The sequence below is a fragment of the Rhipicephalus microplus genome, chromosome X (assembly GCF_043290135.1).
Source record: "Rhipicephalus microplus isolate Deutch F79 chromosome X, USDA_Rmic, whole genome shotgun sequence".
NCBI classification, from domain to species: domain Eukaryota; kingdom Metazoa; phylum Arthropoda; class Arachnida; order Ixodida; family Ixodidae; genus Rhipicephalus; species Rhipicephalus microplus.
This window is the reverse complement of record NC_134710.1, coordinates 398,087,237-398,102,010: the sequence shown is the minus strand read 5'-3', so window position 1 is coordinate 398,102,010 and position 14,774 is coordinate 398,087,237. Positions and strand designations below refer to the sequence as shown.

Genomic DNA, 14,774 nt, shown 5'->3' with positions numbered 1-14,774 from the left:
ATTACCCTATTTACTCGTTTCTACCGCGCCCTCGATTGAAACGCGCACCCGGTTTCCACGACGAAAAAAAAAAAAAGTAAGACATCGATAGCAACGCGCACCCGTTTTTCTCGTTGGCCCGCAGAGTTATCAGGAAAGGAGTCGTTTTTTCGAGTGGATCACACCACTTGAAAAAACGACTCCTTTCGGGAGCGTCTTTCATTTAAATATGAGGTACGGGGGAAGCTTGTGCCCATCTGACATGTAACGGAGCATTGCCGTCACTGTAGTTTTACCGTGGACTGATGTCAGCACGCGAACTTGCTTCGCCCCCTTCTTTTCGACGGTTGTGGTGCCAGGCATGTCGAAGTAAAGAGGCGTCTGATCGGCATTCCCGATTTGCCCTAGCAGGTAGCCGTTGTGCTGCAAGTTTAGGAGGAACCTCTGAAAACTGTGAAGCTTTTCATGGTACCCCTCCAAAAACTTTTCGCATATGCCCGTTCGCCTTCGGAGGGAAAAGTCTTTCCTCTTCATAAAGTTATTAAGCCAGCACCTGCTCGCTTTAAACTGGCTCCGCATTAGCCCTTTTTCTAAGGCTAACTGCATAGCCCGCACTTGGAGAAGCTCTGTCATCACGGGCCACAGTGCCGCCTGCTGCTCAAGCACATACTCGCCGAGCAGCTCTTCAATTTGCGGAAACCGACCCTGCTGTGGTCCACTGATGCCTTTGCGTGAAGCTTTGCTGTCGACAATTTTCTGCTTTTGTTTCCGCCGGTCCCGCACGCACGTTTCGGGAACTCCGAACGACCGCGATGCGGCCCGATTTCCGTCCGTTTCTGCACACGCGATGACTTTTCTTTTAAAAGCGGCATTGTGGTGCACTCGAGTTTGGCCCTTCCATGCCGTCGATGCTAATGCACTACAAGATGACGAACTCCTCAGCACACATATGAAATGGCGCACATGGGAAACACATAGGCAGAAATGGCCAACGCGCCATGCCGACGCACGTTGGGGGCGGCCATTTTGGAAATGCCAATGGCAATAGAATGACCGTATTCATTTTTTTTTTTTCGTACTTGATTCTAACGCGCATGCGATTTATGAACTCGCTTAACCGGAAAAAAGGTGCGCGTTAGATTCGAGTATTTACAGTAGGTATTATTAGTAACAGACACAATATATTCAAAAAATGGGCTTGTCTCCCCCTCAGAAATTTATGCACGTACATAGTAAAAAAAGACATGAAGATAGGATGAGTGGTTCCCCAGATATGGCTGGAACAAGCAGCCTCACTAGCCAAAAAAGTCATTTTGAGAAAATGACATTCGAAAGTTTTGGGCACTTATGCAAATCTAAAACAACCCTGCAGCATAACTGGAGGTGTCCTTTGGCACTCGCTTTTTTCGCCGCCTTTCCGTCTTCTCTAAGGATCTCTGCTTAGCCTTTTTCAAGCGCAGTGAATCTTTCTCGGTTGCCCGTTGAATGGCCAGGTCGCGCTCCATTGCTAGAAATTTCCGCTCTGTCGTTGGCATAGCGCCGAATTCTCTTTGAATAGCAGCATGTTGTTGATCCGCCGCCTCGTTCTCTACGCATGTGAGAAAACATGTTCGCAACTGCACAGTTGACGACACGATTGCACTCTCAGAGGCCAATGTAAGGGAGGATGTGGAAGGTCCTGTCGATGAGCATGAGACACCAGGTGCACTTGCAACGTCAAATTTTTGTACCGGTGAAGCAGGAGTCGTGTGTCTAGGTGCGTCGATGCAACCACACTCTTGCGTAGATGAAGAAGCTGCTCCACATATATTGTCCGCGGGATCACCGTCAGCGCACGTGCGAGCAGAGAGCCTCACCACGCGGACGACCTTCATAGATCGCTACTTGTTGCGTCTTCTTTTTTGTTGGACACATCGTGAGCGAATGCAACAATGGTCTCATAAAGAAAGTTGAACATCGTCTCGTGAAGACGTTTGAAAATCCTTTCGTAAAAACGGTTGAAACGCAGAGACTATGCGAGCCGGTGCAACGATAGGAGATAGCGAGTGGAATGCCGGGGACTGAGAAGCAGCATATGGCGAGCCACATTATGTGCAAGAGTCAACGTCATCGCACCCAGCAGCCAATCACAGTCGCAAGGTTCCTCTCGTCCTCGAGGAGTGCGCGCATCACCCAATCCTGGCGGCACGTCTCTGCTGCGGGAAACTTCAAACCTCTCGCGAGCCCTTCAATCATGAGAAGCTTGCTCCTCTCCTGCCAGTCGCTGCCACGGCTGGCAAGAAAAGAAGGTGCAAAAATTCACAAACAAAACAACACCAAAATAGCGGAGCTCTGTCAAGCGGTCAAGAAACTGCGATCACACCGAGTAGGGCTATTTTGAGCGCTCCCGCGCCGCTCGATGGCTGCGGCAGATTGTTGTAAACTTTATTTCAAGCAGCTTCGCGATCAGTTAGACGCTGATATTTGCAGTAAAGGTAGTTTATGACATGTACTGCCCGAGTATGTGGTTTCCCAAAAATCTACTTTTTTGCGATTTTTCCTTTTTCAAAGGCCACGTCCCCCCTTACAGATATGGACAAAGTAAAGCACACAAATAAGAGCATTACTGCAAGTACTATATAATTCCTGCCTGGCCTAGAAGCCGCTCTCTTATAAGTGCAATTCTTTTATTTCTGGCTCATGTAGTGTACTGTGTTTTGGCACCAGTGTTTATTATAAAGCCAAGCTACAATCATAACACTCCCTTCAGGTTTCTACGCCGCTGAAATTGAAAGGGGCTTTACTGGTGTGCCCTTCTTTCTTTAGCATGCCCTCACAATCCTTGAGTAACAAGAGCTGCATCTTTAATTTCCAGCTCCCTATGTTGGAGTGCTCTCTTGCAAGAGTGCGTCTCTGATGTATTACAACAGCTCGCGGGATCAAATCCCGGCTGTGGCGGTTGCATTTCCGATGGAGGTGGAAATGTTGTAGGCCCGTGTACTCAGATTTGGGTGCACGTTAAAGAACCCCAGGTGGTCGAAATTTCTGGAGCCCTCCCTCCACTACGGCGCCTCTCATAATCATATGGTGGTTTTGGGACGTTAAACCCCACAAATCTGATGTATTACAACAGAAAATCGAAGCTATGGTGCGGACCTTGGAAACAACCACCTTTTATCTTATCTTTCAACTTCTGGAGCTAAATAAGCAATTTTTCGTGCTCCCTCTCCCAACCTCTGGCTTTAAGGTAGCCACAGTGGCTGACTTGGAAGAAACCGCCACCACCCCTCCACACCACACTGGCTTGGTTCAACTGGAAACGTCAATTGTCTGGATTCCTACTACCCTCAAAATCCAGTTTAGTAGTTGGAATCCTTCACTACTATGCTCAACTCTCTGCAAGCAACTCTTGCCGGGAGTGTGGTCATTAGTCTGTGGCAAAGTGTCAAGTGGAAAGGATCTCGAAATTTTGCTGCGGCCTTCGCCATGATAGGACACCTCTCCACCAATATCTCCTGACCTGCCCCTCCCTGCTGCATTTTCTCCATCTTCAGGGGACCGAGACTACCATACTTACCATGCCCCTACAGGCATGCCGCTTGCATGCATTTATGTACGCGATGGCTCAACAAGCACCTCTATCCTCATTCTTCCCCTCATCCATCACTCGCTGTGCCAGAGGCTCACCTTCTGTGGCACATCCGAGTGAATTACCTAATCATCCCCTCTCGTCTTTTCTTTATAAATAAAGACCTGACTCCTGCTGCCTCAACTGCCTTTTCACATATGCAGACCGGTCACACTTCCTTTTCTTCTGCCCAACTGCTCAGAAAGCTGGCTCTTCTCTTTCCCTGTCCATCACCACCTGGCTGGACTGAATATGCACCAAAGGGGAAAAATAACAGCATCGACTGGTCCTGTAGGCGGTCGAAATGCTCAGTCTCTCAATTTGGCTGAAACAAAAGTCTACTGCACACCTTCTGCTGTGATATGATTTTCAGCTGCTTGGTCCTATGCGAATATGAACAGGCACAAGTTGCACACAGTTGGGAGCAAAAACCATCTAGTATGGCAGCTACCACTCAATACTCACAGGTCATGCAGGAACACTGGAGTGCAGTTTTTTTTTTTAATGCTGGCACTTCTCTTTGTGTTTAATCATACTCCTCCTCATCACGTATCAAATCCACAGCTAAAAGTATGATCGCTGCCTTCATGTACCTGAATTACAGCGCATCTAACGTAGCGACTATAATAACCTATAAGTGTGCTTCGCACTGAGTGGTTTAGGAGTGTGGGTTACTCAAAATTTAGAATAGATTACAAATAAACAAAAAAAAAACTGTCTTTGATTTCAAAATTTTATTTGGAGCATGTGTGTAAGACTAAAAAGTTGCACAATAAATTAATGGCGAATTCCACTGAGAGAACAGGAGTAGAGGGGAGGACAGTGAGATGTGGGAGGCAGAGCACTGAGTGCAGGGCCACTGGAATGCGGCACGCTCCCGGTGAGCAGGTGAGTGGGTGAAAAGTGGGAAGATCATGTGACCGAAACATTCCAAGCCCCGGCGTATTCTCTGTGGGGCAGCAGCAAAATACACATAAAATCGGTCAGCCACTTGTTCTTCATTATCCCAATACATAGGTATGTTCACGCAACGACGTATTTAGCAGATGTCCAGCTGTCATCGTCCCCACCCGTACAAAATATCGGAACAAAAGTACACATAGTTGCTTCCACTGCCGCCACACTTGCGTGGGCTGATGAAAAATTCGGAGATTGTGACGTTCAAAGGCCACGTGACTAGTCATACAGCGCCTACTCCGCTTTTCAGGCGAGAGCACTGCAAACTGCTCCTGGCCACTCTCGGCGCAGCAAAAGCACTTTCGCTCGACCAATTGATGACGGTGCATTTGCACCTCTTTGACCACGCAAACACGCCGGCGCCGAAGAGAGCACTTTCCGTGTGCTTTTTAGTGCTCCTGCTCTCCCAGTGGAATTGGCCATAAGAAAACTCAATTTAGCCAGGCTACAGTTTGCTGAAGAGACTTTTGGTAATGCACTTATTACAAGTTAATATGCAGAAAAATTAACTGCTTGTCATGTTTTGTATGTGGAGGTCTCGGCAAGCCAAGATGGTTTACTTCAACTGCGTATCATTTGCTTTGCAGCTGGCAAGTACTGCCCCCTGGTGCGAGAAGAAGGTGGTCTTGAGATGCTTGAACAACTTATGAAAAACCCTAGGTTGTACCCACGTATTCATGAGCTTGCTAAGCTCATCATTCATCACTGCTGCAAGTGAGTGCCCCATCATACTGTGGGAAATTGCATTTGAGCTAGGTTTTCTTATGTTACCTAATTTAATTTGCGTATCAAGCTCCCAATGTGACGATCACGCAAGCTTCTAGGAATTTGTTACAGGCACTTAGTGTTTGTCACTGAGGCAATAGCGATAAGGTTGTAGGCATAGTATTTATGTAGCTCTAGAAGTGTTGAAGGTACTGTACTACTTAAGCTTGACAGATAAGCACTTTTTTTAGAGCACGCAGGTGTGAATGGCATAGCCAAGTTCCATAGTTAATGTAGCAGCTGTGGCCAATACATGGCGGAGGGGGGTAAAGATGTTTCCAAAGCCTACTTGCCAATTTTCGTAGGTGATAGCTGGCTGCCAGGTGGCATCTGAGAGTTTGGGAGGCCAGTGTGATGTGTTTTGTTTTTGGGGTGGCGACTGAAAGCAACAGCTTTTTGTTCTGACTGGCTAGTAGTGTGGGAAAGGTATGTTTTTGCAAAGCCATGTTCTTGACAAATTATGCCCTTTGCTGTACCTGTCTCTCCTCTGCAGGCCCTTGTGATGTGTCAGCGTTGTTGGCAATTGATCACATGTAGTTGTTGGTTGTCGACAGACAGGCTTCGCAATGCGAGGGGCACACTGGTTGTGAATGTGTTTTCATAATGAAGCCAAAACAACAGGCACAGTCTGGAAAGCAGTCTGAAAATTGCCTGCATGAGAAAACCAAATACAAACCATGTTGCCGACCACCTCCCATCTGAACAGTTAGATACAGCGTCATCGGCATCACATAATGGCGACCCACAAGTTCACGAGGTTGTGTAGATTGCCTTCATGCCCAACTGAGCTGTGCTCATTGTAATTTGTTGTCTTCTGAAATGCAACTAGTGATGTTTTGCTGTTATAAAGAACATTGGTGTCAAGTTATAGTTATTTTGCACGGCGAAAATAGCGGCATAGAGCCTTTTTCCGTGCTTGAGCTTGCGATTGCGAGTGCCCCAAACTAAGGCAGGAGATCAGCTGTACGTCGTCTGGGAAAAGGTTTCAAATGCCGAAAACATGAAATTATCACCATCTCGAAAAAGAGCTTTTCGGCCAGCTGAAGCTACTCTGGATGGAGCTGCTCTGGGTAACGACCCTGAGTGCGCACGTGATTGAGGCGTATGCAGAAGTGCATGAACTGCCAAGAGAATAAATTTTCAATTCTAAGAAGACTTCCTGTCTCAATCTGTACTTTGCTAATCATCAACCTGGGAAACGCGTAACTTCATATTTTGCCCTCGTGAGTAGTATTCGGTCAACGTTCGATGCGCGAAAAGGTGAATGTTTTATTTCGAATGAAATCGGAGAGTCGTCATAAGATGTGGCGGTCGGCATAGAACTGTGTCGTATAACCAAGGTTTTTAATACATTATCATTAGGTGGATTTTGCCGGGACCAAATCGATCAGTCGTAATGAGCAGGTTGTCGCAAAACCGGGAGGCTTATAATTGAAGTTCCACCATACCAGGTTTTAGTTTCAGACACGCTCTATTGCATCAACCGAAAAAAATGTGTACCTTCTGCTTGTGTGCTGCTTTCACATCTACATTTTCATGATGCAGACGCATGCACTTCATGGTGCACTTTGCGGTTCTGCAAATAGAGACAGCATTGAATGGCATAGCATTGAATGCAGCATTGAATGGCGAGGATAACAGCAAACGACGCGAGCTGTGGTTGGCTGATGAAAACGTGCAAAACAGCAACAACAACAAAAAGAAAAGGCGAAAGGAGGAGGACATTGGCTCCTTTGTTCCTGCTCTCTGATTGCGGGAAGCATGAAAAAGACAACAGAAACAAAAAACAAAAAGCCGTGCAGCGAGTTAGAGATTGTGCAGTTCGAGCCCTTTTGCTCTTACCTTTTTTCGAACGTTTCGGGTTTTGGCAAAAGCGGGGTGTCGCGCGGAGGTCGCCAAGTGCTGCGAGTGCTAAAACACCTTCCAACTCGCGCGCTGAGCTGCGCTGCGGCAGGGACCGCGCTGGGGTGGGGTGTGGGAGCGAGTGCCAAAGTGCGTCTTCTAGCTCGCACAGCGTTCAATACATCCGAAGGTGGGTAAAAATACTGATCGATACAAACGGGTGAATTTCTGTACTTTTACAAAGAAATTTCAAGGGTATAACTTACGAGCTCAATATATCCGAAAATTCTATATATGTGGGTTCGATATAATCGCGTTCGACTGTATTTGACCACGGTAGAATATTCTGGAACATTTGAATATGCATTTTTATATGAGAATCAGTTAAAGAAAATATTTAGTTTTTATTCAAAATTTTTGTAATTCGAACACCTTTCCTTCTAATATTTCTGTAATAACGTGCTCTTTATTTGAAAGTCCTCCACAGAGAGGCCTTCTTTAGACTGTAAGTAAATGAATTTCTAAAGGTGAAACTTTTGTCATGGCAGTGATGATGTATGTCCACAATTTTTACTTTAAGCTTTTGTTGCATCATCGGCTCACATTACGGCTACTTAAAAAATAAAAGAGATCAGCCATCCTCCACACAAGCACTGACAGTGCTTGTGTGGAGGATGAATTAGACAAGTTGAGATCAAAGCAAGTGTGTGTGAGAGATCTAGAAAAAATCCTGAGTGGGAACAAGAATGTTATTGTTGTTAGGCTGTGAAGCAGGCAAAACGTGGACATTTTCTGGCTCAAAGACACGTAAGTGTTTGGCTACCATGAGCAGAACAAGAGTGCAGTGAAAATTACATGGGAGCATTGCCAGCAAGGAATCGAACAATGTCTTTGGAAGCATGAGGTCTTGTTTATTACAGAGCCCCTCACAACTGTGCGAAGTGAACATCAGTGTCATTGAAACACCTTTAGAGGCACTAGATTGTTTTAGCATGCAGTAGTGACTTGATGCCCATACAACCATATGACTTGGCCCTAATTCAGAGGTTATAGCATGAGGTGTAGCAGCGAATGCAAAAACATGCCACTTGGGTGTGTGTAATGTGCTACATTTATCCAGTACTTATGCAGGGTATGCAAGTCTCATGAGAACCTTGCTCACTTGCCTAAGTTGTCATGACAGTGCTTGTTGGAGCATGTGCAACAGGCTTCTTATGAAGTTGTCGTACTTCTTTGTTTGGCCCTTTTGTACCCAAATGATGAAGTGAAGTGAAGTGAACTTTATTGCCACATATATCAAAACATGTTTAAACAACAAGGATGGTGGGATAAAAGCTGCATGTGAGCAGTTTGACTAGTCCCAGCTCCCAGAACAATAACAGCAGTAGCAAACATTAACAAACATTCTTACCGTATAAACCGAACTATAGGTCGAGTGGGAATATAGGTCAACCCCCCAAGTTAAGGTTACCGAAAAAGAAAAAAAGGAAAACAACCTAAAACTGCCGAACCACATTTATTTGCGAATTGGGCGCACCGCATCCCGATCGTCAGAGCTCCCCTCTACCACCATCGCAACTGCTCCTATTCGTCCGATCAAGCACCACTGTCTTCTGAAGACAACAGTTTGTCGCTGGCCGCCTCCCACAGTGCGTCGTCTTCAGTGCCATCCAGCGAGTTGCTGATGCAACATTTCTTGAAAGAATTTTCCACCATGGAATCCGGCAAGGAGCGCCATGCGGAAAGCACCCAGCCACAAACAGTCGCAAGCGGAGGCCTCTGTAGGTGGCCTGTCGGTGTCTTGGGGTTGTCGCCGGACATCCACTCTTGGTATTCCAACCGCACTCGGTCCTTGAACGGCTTGTTTAGTACAACGTCGAGCGGCTGGAGGGTGGACGTCATACCACCTGGTATCACGGCGAGATCCGTTTTCCCGTCGCCGAGTGTGCGTTTCACTGCGTCAATCAAGTGGCCACGAAATGCATCTAACACCAGCATGCTGCGAAGACGCAGCAGTGCACCTGGCCGACGGTTCCACACCACTCGTATCCATTCGAGCATCATGGCCTCGTCCATGTATCCCTTCTTGTTGACGCGAACGACAACACCGGGCGGGAACACTTCCTTCGGCATTGTCTTGCGTTTAAAAATGACGAAGGGCGGAAGCTTTCTATCATCTGCCGTGCGTGCCAGCATGACGGTGAAGCGCGAGTGCTCGTTGCCAATGGACAACAGCTTCACATTCTTGGCGCCGCGCTGCGTGATCGTGGTGGTCGACGAAGGCATGTCAAACCACACGGGGGTCTCATGGGCGTTGCCAATCTGCCCCATCATGTAGTCGTTCTGCTCCCGAAGCCGGTTTACGAAGCGCTGAAAGTCTATGAGCTTGTCCTCGAGCTACTCTGGCAACTTTTGACAGATGGATGTGCGCCGCCAGAGAGAAAATCCTTTGCGTCGCATAAATCGACGCACCCAAGAGTTCGGTGCACGAAACTCTTCTCTCGTGAGCCCAGCTTCCCGAGCGAGTTCCACGGCTTTCTTGCAAATGGTATCCACGGTCACTGGCAGGGAGCGCGCACGAACTTCCCGCACAAAGTCCGCTAGCTTATCCTCCAGCTGCAGATGAACGGCACTTCGTCCATGAAACGACATTTTTCGAGGATTGCACATCTGCAGCTTCCCTTTCTGCGCCCTCTAATAGCGCACGCTTTTTTCTGATACACCAAAGCGGCGCTGAGCAGCCATATTCCCGTTTGCTTCTGCGAACTTAACAACATCTAGTTTAAACGCAGCTGAGTACTGCCTCCTCGCACCGCTAAACATATTCAGTTAACCAAAAAAAAAAGGCCACTAAATATGCAGCGCAATGTCAAGCGGAGCGAAAACTCGGAACAGATCGGAAGCGAATCACGAACACAAAGAAAACAGACTGCGATTGGATTTGGATGCAGATATGGCCGCGTCTGGCTTCACAAGCACATGCAAGCCATATGTTGCCAGACAGCGTCGCACTTTCGGCTAGACACCGCTATATAAGACGAGGGGCGACTTTAGCTTATTATTTTATTGAAAAAATCTCGACTTATATTCTGGTTTATACGGTACTTGTCACAATAGTAAAATAGAAATACGTAAAACAAAGTGATAAGAGAAGAAGCAAAAAAGTATGAAACAAACATTTTCAACAGACATAATCATAAACAACAAACATTGGTGTTTATAAAATTAGTTGGAGCATTCTCTTTTTGGAAATATGACGTATGTTGTCATCACTTAATTTATATTTGTTTAGTATTGAAGGAAGGCGGTAGGAAAGTGTTTGAATACCGTAGTTTGTGCGTGGTCGCGGAACTGCCCATTGATGGGTGTGTCGGTTTATGCGATATGATTGATTAATTGACAAGTTAACGATGTTCTTCATATGAGTACTGTCCTTAATCGTTTCATGTTTAGAAGAACTTATAAGCTGATACTCATAAAAGTGGTCAACTCGGATAATTTTGAATTTCAAAAATAGGTCACGCGTGTGCTCATTATAAGGTACCTCAGCAATAGCCCGTAGGGCTTGCTCCTGTAGTATGAATAAATTTTCTAATGATTGTTTAGTGCCGTTTGACCAGACGAGGTGACAATAGCACAGATGTGAAGCAAAGAGTGTATTATATATCATGAGCTTCTGATGTATTGGTAGAAGTTTCTGGCATCTGCGCAGCATACCTAAGGCCTTGCAAAGCTTAGATTTTAAGTGATCAGTATGGTGGTCCCAAGTTGGCAGTTCGTGAAAGGTGACACCCAATGTTTTAGCCGATGCAGAGAGTACTACTTTAGAGTCATTTAGCGTAAGACACTTTGTGTGATTGCAAGGCGTAGATTTTGCTCTAAAGAGCACTGCTTTTGTCTTCGAGCAATTGAGCTGAAGTGAGTTTTTCACCGACCAATTATTTATTTTTCTTAATATTTCATTAGCCAGATGTATAAATTCATTATCCTTAGTTCCTGGAACGAAAAAACTGGTGTCATCCGTGTAATGTAGCTAGCTGAATCATCAACATTCACAATATCATTTTTATATATAACAAATAAAAGTGGGCCTAGTGTGCTGCCCAGAGGCACACCCTGCTCAATTGGTTTTAACGAAGAGTAATGTCTGTTTATTGATACACATTGCTTTCTACCGGTTGTGTAACTTCTTATTAAATCTAGGGTGATTCTGCGTATGCCGGAACAATTTAATTTATCTAATAGGGTTACATAATTTATTCTATCAAAAGCTTTTGAGAAATCTACAAACACTCCCAGAGTTAGTTTCTTAGCCTCAATACTGCTCAAAATTATTTCTTTTGCTTAAGAAGAGCAGTTTTGGTTGAACAGCCTGATCTGATGCTTTTGTTTTCATTATGATGGGATTCTGAAGCTTTGGAAGCATTAGTTTAAGCTAGGTGCCATTTTTGGAATCTGCCATTTATGTCTTAATCACTTTTTTAAGCTTTTTTCGGGTATACGAGGTCTGTTAGAAAAGTATCCTACCTATGGTGGAAGAAAAAAAAACGCATGAATGGAGCCTCGGAAACCTAATCTCCCTCAACGTAGTACCCTTAAGACTCCACACACTTCTCCCAATGGTGTTGCCATTGTTGGAAGCATTCTGAGAAGGCCTCTTTTGGAATGGAGTTTAGCTCAGCTGTCAATTCAGCCATAATGTTCTCCCTTGTCAGAAATTACTCTTCTTTCATTGTCCTGTTGAGTTTGGGAAACAGCCAGAAGTTGGAGGGTGCCATATCAGGAGAATAACGAGTCTGTCGAACTACAGGAGTCTGTCTTTTCGCCAAAAAAGTCTGAACAAAGTGTGAGGAAAGTGCAGGAGAATTGTCGTGATGGATGCGCCATTTTCCTGTTGACCACAACTCAAGTCTCTTGCGCCAACAGCATCACGTGGGTGATGGACATCCTTGTAGTACTCTTTGGCAATTTTTTTATCCTGTGGTGCGTACTCGTGGAGTACCACAAGTGGGAGCAGGAGTCAAAGAAAGCACTCAGCATCACTTTAACGTTGCTGCGCACTTGGCAGGCCTTCTTTGGTCTTGGTGACGTGGAATGCTTCCACTGTGACGACTGGTATTTGGTTTCTGGGTCATACTCGTACACCTAAGACTCATCAACAGTGATAATGGCGTTAGTGAAGTAAATTCAGAATGGTCTGTGAGACTTCAACACCAAGTTGCTTTTGCTCCATTATGAGCAGTTTCGGCACAAATTTCGCCGCAACTTTCTTCACGGCCAAATCTTCGGTCATAATGGAATGTGCAGAGAAAGTGCTGATGCCCACCTCTTCCACAATATCCCGTATAGTCACTTGACAGTCCCGCATCACCACAGCATTTACTTCGGCAATGACCTGGTCATTTTGGCTTGTGGATGGCCGACAGGGACTGTGGCTCGCTCTCCACTGATGTGCTGCCGTCTTGTGCGGCTCATAGCGTCATCACCGAAAGCCGTCTTGGTCTTCCCAAAGGTTATCACTTAGCTGCCGCCCATTTTCTCGCAAAATTTGATGCAGTAGCGCTGCTCAGGTCGCTCCGTCATTTTCCTTGCAATGGAAAACCGATGAGAGCACTGCGCACTACCTCACTCCAATGCTGCAACCCAACAAGGGACGCTATTAGCAGGCGGGCTAAAATTCTTGCATGCGCACGAGGGTTCAAGGTCGGCTGATGAAAGCGCGCTTGTTTCAAATGCACCAAGGTCTCGCAAAAAAAAAAGGTAGGATACTTTTGTAACAGACCTCAAAAGGACCATTACATGGTTATAAAAATTTGGTAGAATTTTAAGTAAACCAAGCACTTTTGTGAATCTCAACTGCAAATGTTTACTTGTAGTTTAGTATTTACTCACTCTTTTATACACAAAAGAGTTAATGTAATGTATAAAAAATGTTTCTTAGTAAAACATTGTAATAAGACCTCATTCCAAAGTTCTAAAAATAGCGTGCTGCTGAATAGGAAAAATATATATAGAACTTCTGCAAATGCCAGCGGTAAGTAGACACTACCTTGCAAAGCCATCTAAGTACATGCCACAGCATGTTTACATGACTACATCATTTTTATAGATGTGTCATTGCTATAATTTATCAAAGTAAAGCATTAATGATTCAGTTTGTTGGTTCATTTCACTGTTAGTCTGGAGAAGTGGTATACAAGACATAACTTTTTGGTTTGTCACAGAAGCAAAAAAAGAAGACGTGAAGAAGAACCTTTTTTTCCAGAGACGTAAGGATTTCCTTGCAAATTTTTCTCACTAACAGTATACTCAAGTGGAAAGCAACACACTTGGGAATCTCAAGTGGTACATCTTTTTGTGTTCTTGAAAGCTTTTGCCCGTGTCATGCCATGTCATATCAGTTGCTGTCAGTTTTGTACAAGTTTTGTAAATACTTTGCACCCACCATTTTTGGCATGACCAGCGTACATCACATTCATAAGAGGGGCCTGGGTTTTAAGCAACACATTTATTTTTATTAGCACTACCTGAGGAATGAAACATATAGTTTTTTGTGCTTTTTGCAAATATGCAGCTAGTTGTTCCCTACAACTAAATGAAAAAAACATACTTTTTGCCGTACTAGGATCTCTTTTAATGAACCCTTACAAAGTAACTGATTAATAGTTTGACCCCATTATAGTGAAAAATCAGACAATTCAGCCGTGTTCCTGGTCTAGGCTAGGCTATGCATTGTTTAATGGCATCATACTTTCACTAATTTTGTAATATGTGGCTGCAACCCAGTTCATTCATATGATTTTCTCAGCACACCAAGCAAGAAGCGCACAAAAGAGCAAAAACGGCGTTTGCGAACAACCGAAACGGTCGCGGGCTTTCAGAAATCGCAGTATTGTGAAACTTTTAGAACTGCAGTCTTGGGCCTTCAGAAAGCGCCATTCGCAGTCTTGGCACAATCTATTATTGGCTACCAAGACTTCAGTGGATGGGGCAGACATTTTTTTTGTCTTCCATTTTTCTTGGCACATTAGAAGTTTGTGGGCATTACTGTGATCACGGCAATAGCGACTAGGATAAAAGCTTTGTCTAGCAGTTGTTTAGCATTCGCCACGTGCCTTCAGAATTGCGTAGTCGCTTTCCACGCTTGTGCTTAGTAGCTTCACTTCGATGTTCAGTGCTTCACACTAGACAAGGGCGAAAAAAGATCAAAACAACACACGCTCAAATTCATAACTGATTTATCATAAATAAGAACGACACTTAAATACATTGTTGCATGCACACCTATTGGCACACGTGGCTATATTCTGAGGCGGTGATTCGCTATGGAATGTATAGCTGCGGCCACATCTGTGTAGAGCACGTGAATAGCTGGTTTTTGCTGTGCGGGGCGAAACCTCGAGGGAGTATCAGGCTCTGACGTGGTCAGCCTGACAATTAAGCCATGCATGCTCCTGATACACCACTTCAGAGCCCGAAACTAAGGTTTCAGCCCGCAGAGCGAAAACCTGCTGTTAGAGCGCTCTATACAGGCGTGGCCGCGGCTGTACTATCAGCGTGAAATGGAGCCCGAACAGTGGCAAGCCTTCACAGTGGTATAGTGTGCGCTGTTCAGTTATCATTA

General features: G+C 45.2%; 1 protein-coding gene across 2 annotated transcripts in view; it reads left to right on the top strand.

The window, feature by feature from the left end:
• LOC119160999 (protein zer-1 homolog) overlaps nt 1-14,774 on the top strand; it is a 214,168-nt gene that overhangs the window by 197,758 nt on the left and 1,636 nt on the right. For both annotated transcript variants that reach the window (XM_037413298.2, XM_075880180.1), the window contains exon 18: nt 5,131-5,257. In XM_037413298.2, coding sequence (XP_037269195.2) covers nt 5,131-5,257 — 127 coding nt within the window. The remainder of the gene's footprint in view (nt 1-5,130; nt 5,258-14,774) is intronic.